This window comes from Seriola dumerili, unplaced genomic scaffold (assembly GCF_002260705.1).
Source record: "Seriola dumerili isolate Sdu_G_001 unplaced genomic scaffold, Sdu_1.0 BDQW01000321.1, whole genome shotgun sequence".
Taxonomy (NCBI): Eukaryota; Metazoa; Chordata; class Actinopteri; order Carangiformes; family Carangidae; genus Seriola; species Seriola dumerili.
The window spans coordinates 1,975,779-1,991,102 of NW_019174576.1; the positions used below are offsets into that span (position 1 = coordinate 1,975,779).

General features: G+C 40.2%; 1 protein-coding gene across 2 annotated transcripts in view; it reads left to right on the forward strand.

Moving 5' to 3' along the window:
- LOC111231895 (guanine nucleotide exchange factor DBS-like) overlaps positions 1-15,324 on the forward strand; it is a 110,709-nt gene that overhangs the window by 24,942 nt on the left and 70,443 nt on the right. For both annotated transcript variants that reach the window (XM_022759161.1, XM_022759162.1), the window contains exons 2-15: positions 1,668-1,751; positions 4,475-4,589; positions 5,294-5,384; positions 5,977-6,090; positions 6,317-6,433; positions 6,594-6,743; positions 7,797-7,921; positions 8,061-8,175; positions 8,773-8,892; positions 9,131-9,322; positions 10,288-10,479; positions 10,574-10,760; positions 10,997-11,100; positions 14,487-14,575. In XM_022759161.1, coding sequence (XP_022614882.1) covers positions 1,668-1,751; positions 4,475-4,589; positions 5,294-5,384; positions 5,977-6,090; positions 6,317-6,433; positions 6,594-6,743; positions 7,797-7,921; positions 8,061-8,175; positions 8,773-8,892; positions 9,131-9,322; positions 10,288-10,479; positions 10,574-10,760; positions 10,997-11,100; positions 14,487-14,575 — 1,795 coding nt within the window. The remainder of the gene's footprint in view (positions 1-1,667; positions 1,752-4,474; positions 4,590-5,293; positions 5,385-5,976; positions 6,091-6,316; positions 6,434-6,593; positions 6,744-7,796; positions 7,922-8,060; positions 8,176-8,772; positions 8,893-9,130; positions 9,323-10,287; positions 10,480-10,573; positions 10,761-10,996; positions 11,101-14,486; positions 14,576-15,324) is intronic.

Consider the following 15,324-nt stretch of genomic DNA (forward strand, 5'->3'; position numbering starts at 1 on the left):
GTGCTTCTTTAGATTTCATTTAGATTCAAGAGGGAACAGGTTCAAATGAAAATCATGAGTGATGAAAAATGATGAAAAAAACGTAATTCCTTAACTCAAGGTCCATGTACCAGCAAGATATTTTTTAGCCAAACAGCTGTTTTCAAGGGGAAACATGAGCTTTCTTCCTCAGGTTTTACATTATGCTCCTTGACATGAATTAAACTCTTTGAATGTCTTTGAATTTTTAATTCTACACAGTCTCAGCTTTCTGTTAAACATTGCACAGTTCATTATTAGAATCACTAAAACTACCAATCATTTCTGAGTGGAACAGTTTGTAATGGAAGCAGCTTCTTTCACATCCTCGGTAGGTCAGCAGACTCAGATACTAAGAACAGAGGTGCATTGATATTGCCCCAGTTAGAGGCTAGCTCACTGTGCTCCTCTTCCCCCACTGGTCTGTCCCCAGGCCCACCAACACGCAAGCATGTTTTGGAGTAATAAAAGTACTGTCAGTGTTAATGCACGTCTTTATTCTCGGTGACAGAGAAAGGTTTGTTCACCATACACTGTGCTTAAGAGTACCCATATGTATCCATGAATCTTGATGCTCTAAAGACACGTCTGAGAACGCTTTGTTCTCTTTTCCGGTATGCTATATATCTCATATGAATGCCAGTCAGAAATAGTTACTCTATAGGCTACATGCGATGACGGGATGTGACCAAAGAATATTTTCTGAATGAGGTTGAAAACAGCTTTTAAAGTTATGTGAGTCTAAAGCTCAGGAATTTTGACACTTACCAAAAAAAGAAAAAAAAGAAAATATTTACTTCTGTAGTCAGGGTGTGTTTGCCTTTGATAATGGCCATCAATGATAACCATCCATTGCTGATGGGCAATTGCAGCTATGACTATATAGTAGCCTACACATTCAGTCTCCACTTTCTCCGGGAAGAACGTGCAATTACTAAAATGATTTTTGGAATTGAATATATTGGTCAGTCACAAATGTTTGTGTTTTGCAATCTGGAAAACATAGTGACCAAATGTATAGCTAGTGTGTTGCATCAACAAATAAGGTTAGCCAACAGAATTAGCGGCCTGATGGTTTGCATGAACAGTTTGGCCAGGGATGCATTGAAATTCCTGAGTTATTGTTTCAGGCCGTCCCCGCCTCACTCCCTCTAAGGTTCTAAGCGTTGCTACAATTTTTTTTATTTTTTTTTATCAGTCTGTCCACTTTATGAAACAGCTATTTTACAGACGGGCTGTTTTCCTTTAGTTACTGAATGTGACATAGTGTGAGGCACGGAATTAGAGCTGGTTGCCATTGTGGTTGTTGCCATCTGTAATATGTCTTCTCTGATCTCTGACTGATGGCTGCGGTTTGGTTAGATAACTGATCTTATGATTTGCCTGTTTGATTCGATGTGTAGCTGTCACCTAGCTAAATCACTAATCAGTGAGTTTCCCTCCTCGCTGACTTGTTTTTAGTCTTCTTCTTTCAATTTATTTATTCCCCAGCTGTACTGTATGACGTATTCCGATCATACTGTTTAGGCTGTTAAATAAAATTCTTCAGCTCTAGGAGGAAAACTCTCACTGTGCATGGCTCTTCACTGACTGTCTGGAATTCATAGATGTTTTAACTGTGTATCTGATCAGTGTGTCTCTCCTTACAGATGAGATCATGCAGCAGGAGATCAGGCCCCTCCTGGCTGTAGACATCATAGAGCAGCTTCATCGACAGTTTGCCTTGCTCTCAGGTATGTAACAAAACTCCAACGTCCTGCTGTCCACACCTGAAGCTTAACAACCCAGAGGTTGTGACTCTGTGTATTTAGATGGAAGGAACGTTACATGGCTTAAATAATTGAAATCACATCAACTTCCAAAAATTTAAAGGTAAAATTTAAGAGCTCTCTGTTGTGTGGTTAATTAAATGTGGAGAAAATTCTGGAATATGGTGGTGCTTGTTTTAAATATTAAAAAAAGATTATTTACAGATTTTAAAAGTATAATTTCCACAGAATACGCAACTTTTTTTCAGTTATTGGAAGCATATGCTGACCTGTTCTTCTTGACTGTGGTGAACAAAGTCATCTTGAAACAGAAAATAAAACATTTGAATGAATGTGGTTGTAAAATCCATGAGAAAATGATTTTTTAACCTGATTCTTTTACAAGGTCAGGGTGTTTTTTTTGTGCATATCAGCAAAAAAATTGAAGGAGCAATTTGCCATTCTACTTCTTTAAAGTTGGGAAATCCACATGAGAAAAAAGAATATAAATCCAGCAGTGGCTGACTGAGTTTCCTCCTGTGTGAGTGTAGCTCAAAAACACATTCCCATAATGCATCGCAGCCAATAGCACCCAAGGAAAGACGTCCTGAGGACATCATGTGGTTTATCAGACAAAGCTCCTCCAGAGATACAGAGGACATTACATGACTGTGTTCCCAGGCTGAATGGTGATCCTTTCAGTTGGGTGACGTTTTTGTGTAAAACTGGTTACCCTTGAGTTACCCATGAACCACGCACTATCCACATCTCATCTGTAGTACACAGAACCTGGTCCATATTGAATGTTATGTTATAGTAATAATACCTTATCTTATGTGTCTTATGTTACCCTACTCTTCCTTATTTTGTACAGTAAGGTGCCAATAATTTAATTCTTACCCGCTCTGTGCTTTATGCGTACACATTTAGACATCAAAGTACGCTGGTACAATTTGTTACTGTAACTATTCAAAAAGCTGTAGGTGCCTGTGAGTTCGATTATACACGTGCAGTATTCAAGTCTAACAGCAGGGGGCACTGAGTGTTTTACATCACCACAAGTTTCTGTACATGAAAATGAAAACAAATCTTATATCAATTTTTATTAGATAATTGAATAAAATTCACTTATGGCTATCAGTTTATATAATCACACATTTCATACAATAACATATTAATTATTATTATTATTATTATTATTATTAATCAAGAAGTTTCAAACAGTTGTATGGAAACCTTTCACTGTAAAAAGTTTTGCAACTTCTACAACTTGAGCTGAACATTAACTGCTCCCTGCAAGTCAACAACCAGGGTTCAGCCTCCTTTGAACCGAAGTCACATTGTTCCCCACAAACAGCTGACTATTCCTAAATGTAAATATGCCCCTCCATTAGATTTCTTCTCAAGATAATATGATTGTATTGTTTTATTCATAGCCATTAGCCATTAGCATTCATTTGGAGTCATGGTTCTGGGTCACCTGATGAATTTAAGCCCAATATTAACTCCCGCTTTCAGCTCTGTTGTGGCCGACATCTTTCACATTCATTCGACCCATTGTTCATGTAAAATTATTGATTAGTGCAGCTTTAAATATTTGTAAGGACCAAGTTAAACCAAGGAAATGAAAGCGTGAACTGAATTGTCAGCAGATGTTTCACTGTGAAAGGATTTTCTTTTAGTAATACAATTTGGTGAAGGACAGCGTGGAGGCTTAGCAGTTGGCATTGTCATTGCAACCTGTAGCTCTGCACAGGTTAAGCAAGCGTAGATACTGGATGAATGGACAGAGTACAAGTAATGGCTACCCACATACAGTAAATGCTCTATCATCATAATTCTTAGAACTGAATATTATAATAAATACTCACATTAAAGTTAGTATTCAAATCTAAGCCAAAGCAGGGTGAACACCTGCTGGGTGTTGCTGAGGCCACATGACACACTTCATGTCAGGCACAGACTTTCCATCTTCAGCAAGTTAATTGGATGTGTGTGTGTGTGTGTGTGTGCGCGCGTTGACTGGTGTGACTGTAGGTGATAGAGCAGAGAAAAGAGAATGTGTGAAATGTGTCTCTGTCAGACCAAAAAAAGGAAAACTTTTATGTGTCAAAGTTAAATATATTTCAGTGCTTCACGTCTTGGTCATATCTAGCTATTTCTTTTTAGCTCAAGGTCACCATCTTGTGGATTTTTGTGGAAGAAGTTTTAGCTGGAAACATGGTTGTCTTAAAAATTTTAAGAGTTTTTTACTGGATGTTCCATGACTAAGTTATTTAACTTATGTGTTAAATATTGTTCCTTCTTCCTGGATTTAAATGGTGTTTTTAAAGGAATTAGCATTTAGTCCAGCCTACAGCTGGGCTGAAAGGCAACTAGGGCAATAAAAGACAAGGAAAGAAAAGACAATATATTCATGCCAAAAGAAATTTCACTGATGTTCTCTGACTTCTTGAGATAAATGGTCCAATTTGTTAACTTTCTGGAATACAATACCAAACAATACAATACCATAGATTGTAATCAAGATGAGTATAAAGTAATGTATATCTAGTATAAACATTCAATATAACATCATATAGCGTCAGTGAAGAGCTGGAACAAGCTAATACAAAATATATAGTATATGTGATACTATCAGAGAGAAGGGTGATTTTATGCAAGAAGGATGGATAGTAAATGTTGTGTGTGGTTGTTTTGTGTTGCAGGGGGGCGAGGGAAAGATGGGGCCCCCATCATCACCTTCCCAGAGTACTCAAGCTTCAGCGAAGTGCCAGATGATGACTTCCTCAATGTAGTTACTTACCTGACCAGCATCCCCAGGTACACACACACACTCTCATACACATAAACTTCATTTTCACTGCAGATATCCTCACATAATCAAGTCACGCATTACAGCAGACGTTATGCAGGCATTGTACTCGTGAGATGAAGAGGGAGCTGAGCGGGAAGACAAAGCTTCGGATGTACCGGTCGATCTACGTTCCATCCCTCGCCTGTGGTAGTGACCAAAAAGAAAAATGAGACTGCGAATACAATCAGCTGAAATGAGTTTCCAGGCACATCCAACTGGTAGGAGGCCTCAGGGTAGACCCAGAACGCGCTGGGGAGCCTTATCTCATCTGGTGTGGGAACACCTCAGGGTCCCCCAGGAGGAACTGGAAAACGTTGCCGGGGAGAGGGTAATCTGGACTACCTCGCTTTGCCAACTGCCGCTAGCGCAACCCGACTCCACATAAGCGGCAGTAAATGAATGAATGGATAATAATAACAACAATGATGAACTTAATTTATACTTTACAAAGTGCTTTACAGAGTTGAACCAGGATTAAAACATTTCAGGACTGAGGTAAATAAAATCAGACAAAACGATAAACACAAACCGGGAATAATGAAAGTGCTTTTAGGGCCTTAATCATGTCAGGTGATTTTGGGGAATTTTATTGACACAGCTTACACACAAGCACTAAATATCAGTCCAAAGTAGAAGTCCGGTTAACATCTCCTCTACCTCCTGTCTGCAGTCTGGATGCTGCCAGTATCGGCTTCATTATCATCATCGACAGGCGGAAGGACAAATGGAGCTCAGTGAAGGCCTCTCTATCAAGGATTGCTGTAAGTTCTCTAAGACACCTTGTATTCAAATCACCATATAAATGCATACATGCATATATTATAATATATATAGAATATTAATGCATCTTCAATGTGCACTTGGATGTTAAAAGCAGGTATGAATAAGGCCTTGTCTAGTGAGACTTTACATTATAGAAATAGTTATGCTCTCTGTGAGTCAAAATGGATTTTTCAGCCTATACTGTGAGTCACTGTGGTGATGTATATGCACTCGCAGTTTTAAAATAGAAATGAATCTAGAGCTCTAAGGCTGCAGTTATGTCAGTGACTCTCATTTTATGAGCTGAGAAAAGACAAAAAGTATGATTTATATATTTGGACTTGGGTTGTCTATGACTTCTGAGTCAGCAGTATCAACTAGCTCTCAGACCTGTGGAGCTAAGCTCATAATAAGCTGCTGTAATAATTTGGTCTTTTAATGATTTGATACTGTCTCTGTCACTGTCATCCCAGGATATGGCCTGCTGGTGTTTGTAGCCTAATTAAGGAAAATGACAGAATGAATGAGTGAATGAACTGATGGGATGGCTTAGAGATGTACTTTAAGTTTAAATGCTATTTTGTTATCTAGGGGGCATTTCCAGGAAACCTGCAGCTGGTGTTGGTGCTGAGGCCGTCCAGGCTCTTCCAGAGGGCTATAGCAGACATCGGGATCAAGCTGCACAAGGACGACTTTAAAATGAAGGTACTGATAAGCATACATCAATCTACTACCATCATGCAAACATCAGCTTCAATCACACGGAAATTTTTTTTTATTTTTGCAAGAAAAGGTGGTTAATTAAAGATGTGAGTTTTTTAACCTAAACTTGAACTTTTACTGAACTCATTAGGGCCATCACACTTAGTCTCACCGTTACGTAATGTTGTTTATGACTGAAAGTGTCGTATTGCGTTGGTTGTGTTTGCAGATTGTGATGCTGAACTCTCTGTCGGACCTACATGGCTATGTGGATAAAGGGCAGCTGACCCGGGAGCTTGGAGGAAGCTTGGAGTACTGTCACAGTCAGTGGATACACCACCGAACTGTGAGCAACCATACAGTGATGCGTTGACTTTAGCTGCTGTGATTTGGGAATTTGCAAAATGTAACAGCTGTGAAGACGTCACAGATTTGACTTTTCAGCGACGGTATGGTCAGTTACATTCTAGGACGCTGCAGAGTCACATGTGGATCTTCTTCCCTAGGCCATAGAGAACTTTGCCATGACGGTGAAAACCACAGCCCAGATGTTACAGAAGTTTGGGACAGACCTGGCAGAGACGGAGTTGCCCAATGACGTCCAGTGCACAAAAGACCTGCTCACAGCGCACACCGACAAACACAACAACCTCAAGGTGATGTCGCACATTTAATACACAAACTCACACTAATACAGATATGACATAAATACATAACATAACAAAAAAAATCTGTGGTTGGGCTGAAACAGATTCATAACTGCAGATGTCCAATGGCCAACAATAATAAAAAAAAACTTGCACTGGTTCCCAAATGCAAATCCATACCACTGCATTAACTTGGCACAAGGTGACACGTGGCTCTAAGTCTTCTGCTTGAGTGAGATAAAATAAATGTCAACTGGCTTGAGAGAAATTGAGAGTTACATCAGTGCCCGGTCACACCAGAAAGTGGCACAGAGAGACTCATTTGTAAAACTGGTGCTGGAGGCTTTGCCTATAATTACTTGGGGGATCATGCATTGGCTACCGTTGTTTTTGGCTCAGGTAGTTTGTGGCAAAATGAATAGGAAGAGGAAAGCTTTTTCTCATCGCTTCTTAATTAGCAAAGTAGGGTTATTAAAAGTTTGATGGTATCACACAGCTTTAATTTGGAGTCTGTCTAATTCCCTCTAAGGTCAGCACAAACAAGATAGTGTCTTTTTGATTAATGGGTCAAAGTTTATCAGTGTAAATTTACCTCACTTCTGAAAGCAAGTCCGCGAGTTGCAGCAAATCCACTGAAATACATTTATTTCAGTCTGAAATTATGCCTTTGTAAATGCTGGTGTGATCAGGCCCATACCATGAGGACATGGACACAAATCGCTTTCTTATGTCCCACAGTGCTAACGCTTCAAGAGCACATATAATACAACAGCATTGCTTTAACAGCATGCATGACAAAGGTCAGGTGGTCGACCCTTGCATATACCAGGTATAAATGCAAAGGGCCAGTAAAAAAAAAGTCATTATCTAGATAACATACCGGATACAGATTGCATGTTCCAATGATAGGTAGAAATGGGGCACACACACACACACACACACACACACACACACACACACACACACACACACACACACACACACACACACACACACACACACGTCTGCTATTTTACAGGTGATGCTAATGTCATTTCTAACTCTTCTGTGTCTCCATCACAGGATGAACTAAAGCTAGCTCTAAAGCAGGGCACCACTTTGTTAGGTTGTATCAAGGAGCAGGCAGCTAAGTCAGAGAACCACAAACTCAACCCAGACGAGACGGAGAACCAAACCACTGTGGAAAGGTGACAGCCGGACAATTTCTTATATATATATATATATATATATATATATATATGTATATCATATAATGTTTCTCAGTTCCAAGCAGTCATGGAAAAACTCTCGGAGTGTGTGTAATGAAGTTCCTGTTGTGTGTTTCAGGCTCCTAGCCCAGCTGGATGAGACGGAGAACGCCTTTGAACAGTTCTGGTGTAAACACCATCTGAAACTGGAGCAGTGCCTGCAGCTACGCCACTTTGAACAGGACTTCAGAGAGGTATGTCTGTAGATCTGTCCGTCTCTCTGTCTGCCTAGATGCTTCTGGCTCGCAGCCTTTGGATCTCACATGTGTCTCCTCTTCATACAGCTTCAAAAGACTTCAGCTGTGAGATCATACTTTGAAAAACAAGCTTTACAAAACACTGTCCGGCTGAGCCGGTTTGGAAGTTGTAAATACAGTGACTTCGCTTCACATCCCGTCTGACACCTCTCGTTCTGAAATTGCTGGAAAGTTTTTTTGTTTGGTGTCTTATTGCAGTGTGTTTCATTGAATCTGCATCCTTCATATTTCTGACACCGAACGTGATCATTTCACATGCTTAAGAAATTAACCCTCTCTCAGGGTCCTTTAATGTCAGGAGATGAAACCAGCGAAACGGCCTTAACATGACATCTTGATTCATTAATACAGTATTTATGGAAAGAAGTCATACTTGCTTATTTAAGATAATCAGTGGTGACATTGTTTGATTTAAAATATACTGAGGAGAAGCTGCGTCAGGATATGAGAAAATAAATATTATTGCAGTGTGGATTAAGTGATTTTCTTCATCTTTTCTCAGTCTCTGTCTCTTTCCCATCTTTCTTCCTGCAGGTCAAAGTGTCTCTCGACAGTTTGGGCGACAGTCTAACCAGCTTATCAGTCATCGGGGATTGTCTGGCCAGAGTTGAGCAGCTGCTAACAGAACTGAAAACACTGGAGGAGAAGGCTCAGGTCAGTCACACACACAAAACATTACTTACGGTCAAAGTCAGTTTATTAATGCTTTATAGATCACGAACACGCCATTAATAAGAACATTTGAGTTGTGAGGCTGGAAACAATCCTTTCAGCCGGTGCTTATTCTACTCCAGCGTCACACTTGCAAGATTCATGTATTAGAAAAGACTGTGGACATTTTGTGTGCACAAATGAAATTGCCATAATGTATTCTGAATTGTCATCCTTCCAGCCTACACTAGAAAAGGCCCAGCTCCATGCACTGCACGGTGACCAGCTGATCCAGAGCAACCACTACGCTGTGGACTCTATCCGACCCAAGTGTGTAGAGCTCCGGCGGGTCTGCGATGACTTCAGCAATGAGGCCAAGAAAAAGACTGACGTCTTGTCCAAATCCCTGCAGATACACACGGGCATTGAAAAGGTGAGGACATACTATGACTTCTACGCATCTACAGACGTCACTTTCACAAATACAAGCTAGAGTCCCTGCACTTGGATCATCTATCATTGCATGTGTAGATAAAAAAAAGTCCAAAGACTTTGAATAACTTTTTGACTTAACTCACTGAGGGCTACTGAACCTGTTTTATATCTCCTAAATCACTTAATTGCTTTCATTTCACTGTCTGTGACCTCAAGTCAAATTCTTGCCTTGGTTGTATGCATCCTACCATTAATTACTTTCATTGTCAACCTTGTGATTTAGTTTTTTTTTTTTTTTGTCAGTCCCTCATTATATGAAACAAAACTAAAACCCTACAGTTCTGTGTGGCTGCATTAAGGCACAATGTTGCTTTAAGTTAAAGGCTACAGTCAGCATGCTCAAATGATCACAATGTCAAAATGGTGTTTAACAGTTATATTATTTGCCAAGTTCACCATCTTAGTGTAGCATTTTACCATGCTAACATTTGTTGATATAAATCATGGCTATTGCAATGAGCCAAAATGTTCATATAAATATGTGGCCTCAGTCTTTCTTGAAACTTGTAATGTGACCCCTGATTACAGTTACAGTGTCTAAATGGCAGTTAGAAATATAACTGAATGACTGTGACTGTGAATGACTCTGAGGATTTTATCATCCAGTTGTAGAAGACGAAAAGTAAGGAAGTTAGAAAAGAATATCTTTCCCCCCTCTCCTGTTTATATACCTATTTGTATTTCACTCTGAAGTTCTTATTTCTCATATTCTGCATGTAAGATGTCGTCCTGGGATCATGTAACACCAAACTGCATGAGGAATATGATGTGTCTTTGAAGGTCCCAACTGATCCTAGTGGGCACCTCAACACAGGACCTTTCCACTGAGCCGCCACACGGGAACGGATGGTGTCTGCTCCACTGAAATCAGTTTTAACCTGTTTGAATCTCTGCCGTGTACAGGTAAACCAGTGGTGTGAGTCTGGCATCTACCTGCTGGCATCCCAGGCTGTGGATAAGTGTCAGTCGCAGGAAGGGGCAGAGTCGGCGCTGACCGACATCGAGCGCTTTCTGGAGTCGGCGGAAAAGAACCAACTGACTGAGCTGAGGAACCTCCACAACCAGTATGAGGTTGTCCTGTCTGAGGATATCAAGGTATGGTGCACGAGACATTAGTCTACAGGATGACTGGATATACTGTTACAAAAACCATGAGGACCAGGGTTGATAGTGAGCTCCCTGCCTGCAGGCCAGTGTCCTGAAGGCGTTGAAGCGGCTGGAGGATGTCCAGGAGATGTTTGAAAAGCGGCACGTCAGTCTGAAGAGACTGTCAGCTAAACAGACGAGGCCGGTCCAGCCCGTCGCCCCGCGGCCTGAGTCCTCTCCCAAACGGCCCTCACTGAAGAACCCCTCCAGGACGACAGGGAGCCAGCAGCGTGAGTTGGATTTTTGTTATAACTAATTTATGCAGCAGAATATGAATCTGGTGTAACAGGTTCAAACTATTGAAATCTCCCTGGCTGTGATATGACTGACACCCTGAGCTGCAAACTTTTACAGTATTTTACAGGTTTGTTTTTTTTGTTTTTTTTGAGTGATAATCTGAACTCATCTCGACTTCGTGAGAAATGATTTAAATCATTTATGCTGGGGTCATCTCAATTCATTTCAGCTCTGGCTCGCAGAACTTCTGATAACTCGAACAGTGGCAAGCAGCAGGCCGAAGCTGATCCCAACAAGAGGAAGAACATACGCAAGGCCAAGGGAGGCATCAAGGTACCCTCCTCCAATCCCACTTTGAAATCTCACTGCATCAAAAAATAGTATTTTTTAATGATTTTTAAGATCCTCTTCATCTCGCCTGAAAATGTACAACAGTGTACCAATCTTTAAAATGTGTGGTTAATTAGGCTAAGTATGCACTTTCTTAGTCGCTTAAGTATGAATAAGTGGTACTGCATAACAGACTCAGTAGCTGATACTTAGCAGTACCAAAATATATCGGTCTGTATCATAAAGACACTGGATTTCAGTACCAGGCCGTATAAGAGAGATTAAATGAGATGACATCACTACTCTCAAGACTTGGGAACTAAAGTCTGCGTCTCAAGACTGTTAACAGGAGAAGTAATATCCCGTTTTCCTGAGGTTCTGCTGGTTACCTGGCAACTGCTCACAGCAGTCTAGCACATAACCCCCGCCGTAAAACATCAACTTGTCATTTTTCCTTTACAGTTGTTCCACAGACTAATCAAACAAGATGTAATATTGTAATTAGTGAGCTTTAGAGGTGTTGGTAGGAGCGTTTAGTTGCCTTTGGACGGAGGCATGCTGGGCCCTCCTTTTTCTGGTCTTTGTTCTAAGCTAATCTAACTGGCAGCTGGCTCCAGCTACACATTGAGATGTGAAATTGGTATTGATTCTCTCATCTAAATCTCGGCAGGAGAGAAAATAAGTGCATTTCCCAAAATGTTGACGTAGGGCCTTCTGTCTCAGTGTTCACGTCAGGCTTTATTAAGAGTAACATAACTTACCTGGTGTGGAGCTACAAACACGCAGTCAGTTTCTGTGGAAGGAAACCACATTTCTGGTCACATTTCGATCACTGTCGCGTACACGTACAGACTGTTGTCAATTCTGATTCTTTTTTAAACATAAGCATTTGTGTTTGTCTCAGCTTCACAGATCGCCCAATTCATGGCGTTCAGAGTCACCTTGTTTTGCAATTCGGTGGTGAGGTGGTTTTATCACATGGAAAAGTGACCTAATTGCATATCCTCTATAGAGTGAAGAACAGCGCACTGGAGGTCTCTTATATAAAGGTTAAATTAACAAAACCCTGAAAATTGATCCTGAAAAACAGGGATCATTTTTATGTATCAGTAATGCTTATGATAATACTTTCACACACCATCTGTTAATTTCAAGCAAAAACGGATCATTTAGAGCCAAACTCTTTCCTCAGGAAAGGTCAGAGATCAACTCCAGAACAGCAGCTGGTGGAGATTCAATGTTTTTTCAGCGAGGGTGATCGTGGTTTAGAGTGCCTCTGGTTTAAGGAGGGTCTGGCTAATCATTATGCCACCCTGCTGCCTTCTGCTGCTACGCTGCGGTTTTGCTCTGATCTCATTAATCGGTTTACAGTGTGCACAATTTGAATGCACGCCCAAAGGTTATTTTGTGCTGCTGAAAAACAGGATCTGCCTGTGTAGTGATAGTGTCGGTGTGTTAGACCATAGACCTTCCTCCATAATTGACGAGAGCAGACAACGTTGGAAACCTGCCTGTCAGGTGTCACGTTTCACTGTTCTCTCTCCCGTGTGAACACAGTGCCAAAATCAGAAGCTTACCAAGTAGTTTAACTTCTTGTTGTTAGTTGCATCAACCTCTTTGAACATGCTTTAAAAACCTGTTGAATTACACGTGTTTAAGCCTTCAGTTTAACCCTGCAGGGGTTGTTTGTTTTTTCCATCAAGTACTGGTGAGATTTTCCTTGAAAGGCACAGATTCTCTGGAGTTTCTGTGGGAATACTTGTGCCAAATACCGTCATGTAGTCAGCCGTGGTTAGAAACATAAACTGATTATATTTAAAGCGGCAATAGGCAGGGTTTTTATTGAATATATTTGTATATACAGTATGTATGCATGTGTGTATATATATATATATATATATAGATACATAAAGAGCAGGTCTGTTCTTGACTGGCAGTCAGTCAGCTGGCCTCAGTCCATCTGTGCAGGTGTGTCACTCACTGAAGATCAGATCGAAAGGCAAAACGTCAGTTTGCATTTGAGGCCTGGCAGAGCCTCACCAGGGGAGATACTATTTGTTCTAATGTCTATGGATCATAGACTTCAGACAGAAAAGGAATGAAAAGATTTGACTCCAAATATTAGATAACATGACAAGTTTATCTTAACTGGTCAAATTGTCTTCGGCCCACTAAACTGTACAGCTCTACAAAGGTAAAACACAGCAACTACATATTCGGTGAAGATTAAGTTTTAACCTGCAGACTATGACTTTCTGACATCTGTTTAAATCTTATGCCATAGAAATATACAATTTCTATAAAAACTATCTTTTAAATTTTAACTACAAACGGACCATAAAAACCAAGCCAGAATGCATTATCTGAACTTTGGTTTCTTTCCAACTTCTGTTTGCTGTCAAGCCTGAAAACTTTAAACCCCCTTGTTTCCAACTTGGCTGCTTCTGTAGTTACTGCTTTCTGCCTTTGTGGGGCAGTATAGCTACAAGTAAAAAGTAGAGCTACAATTCATGTGTGTAAAGACCCTCAAATTAAAGAGGAAATATTAACCTCATAGTTATGATTTAATTTAAAGCCAATGTACTGAAGCACAGAGACGTCACAACAAGACAAACAAAAAAGTGTAACTGTGAAAAGATTTTTCTTGCACAGTTTTATCTGGGCATATTACACTTCCCTTAGTGAACCTTAGTGAACTCCACCTGTCACACATGCACCTCATGGTTGTTGGCGCACACAAAAACTCCTGGGTGTTGATGTCAAATGCAAATGAACTAAAGTGCCTCCATGCTGGTACCATGTTATTAATGCAAAGTATGGCTGTTACTGATTCTGCGGTAGAGTGGCAAAAAGAAAATGACAACAGTAGATTTCCATTGCTATCTGATCTGGCCAACAGAGACACATGTGGTGTAACAAACATGTTTAAAATGTGTTATGTTCATATGCTGCTATTTCCCTAATCCACCTTATAACGAGGGTACAGAAAGTCATTACACTAGCCTGTGCAGTGAAGCCTTCACACCCAGGCTGCTGACAGGAACAAAAAGCAGCTTGTAATCTATGCATTCAGCAGTGACTTCACCTTTGGTTCAGTTAAATATTTACCTAGTGACTGATGACCACCTGAAGGCAAACACCATAAACAGCATGTCTTTATGGTGTTTGCATTGTGGTGGTCATTTTCTGACAAAGTTGACAAAGATTGCCTGAATGTACCATTAAACAGCTCTATTGGATCAAAGCTTGAGAAAAAAAGACAAGTTTACGTTTAGTTTTTAGTTTTTGTTGTAATGGTACCTACATTTGCATTTTAAACATAATATACAAAGCCCGTGCGCTGAGAATTAAGTGTATGCTGTATGTATATGTGTTTGTTTGTGTCACAGATTGAGGTGATGCACGAGGAAAGCCAAGGAGGTTCCACCCATGTCGTTGTGACCAATGAGACAGAGGAGAGTTTGTCCAACAGACGCAGGTAAGGACAGAACACGCAGGTGTGGATCACATGCTCACATGCTGTTCTTTGCTTCACTGTAACATCACTATAATGAAAAGATAACACGATTGTGTCACCGTGTCAGAAAACAAGGGATCATGTAGCACTGCAGTGCTAAATTCAATTTCCTGAGAGCATCAGTTATATATCATTTCGTTGTGCATAGTTTTAAGTAAGTGTGCTTTAATATAGCGATTTGTAGCACTTACAACATGTTTATGTGAAGAGCACATTTCAGACAGAGGTGATGATGTAAGAGTTAACATCCAGGAGACAGTGCAAGTGGTGATGTCGGACTCCAGTGTGGAATTTATCCATGTTTAATTTTGCTCTGTGTTGTACAGAGGCAGTCAGATGAGAGCCACCTTAGCATCACAAGTTTTGTATATACAGCTGCTTTGTTTAAAGATCCTCTCCAGACATTTGTTAGGATATATATATATATATATATATGCACAAGCACTCTTATATATATATAAGCACTCTTGCTGGAAGAGTATTTTGTGTCCGGTATTGTTTTGCCATAAAAAATAAAAACTTCAGTTACCTGGTAAAAATTTCTGAAAATTAGATCCACTCCCTCCCTCTTTGAAAAATCCAGAAACTATGAAAGTAGAATTCATTTCAAATCTGTAACTGCCGGACACAACACGTCTCATAATTTTCAGTGTTTGTGCACTGGAGGCTTCAAGTTTCCACATTTTTGTGTAAATTGCATATTGAGTCAT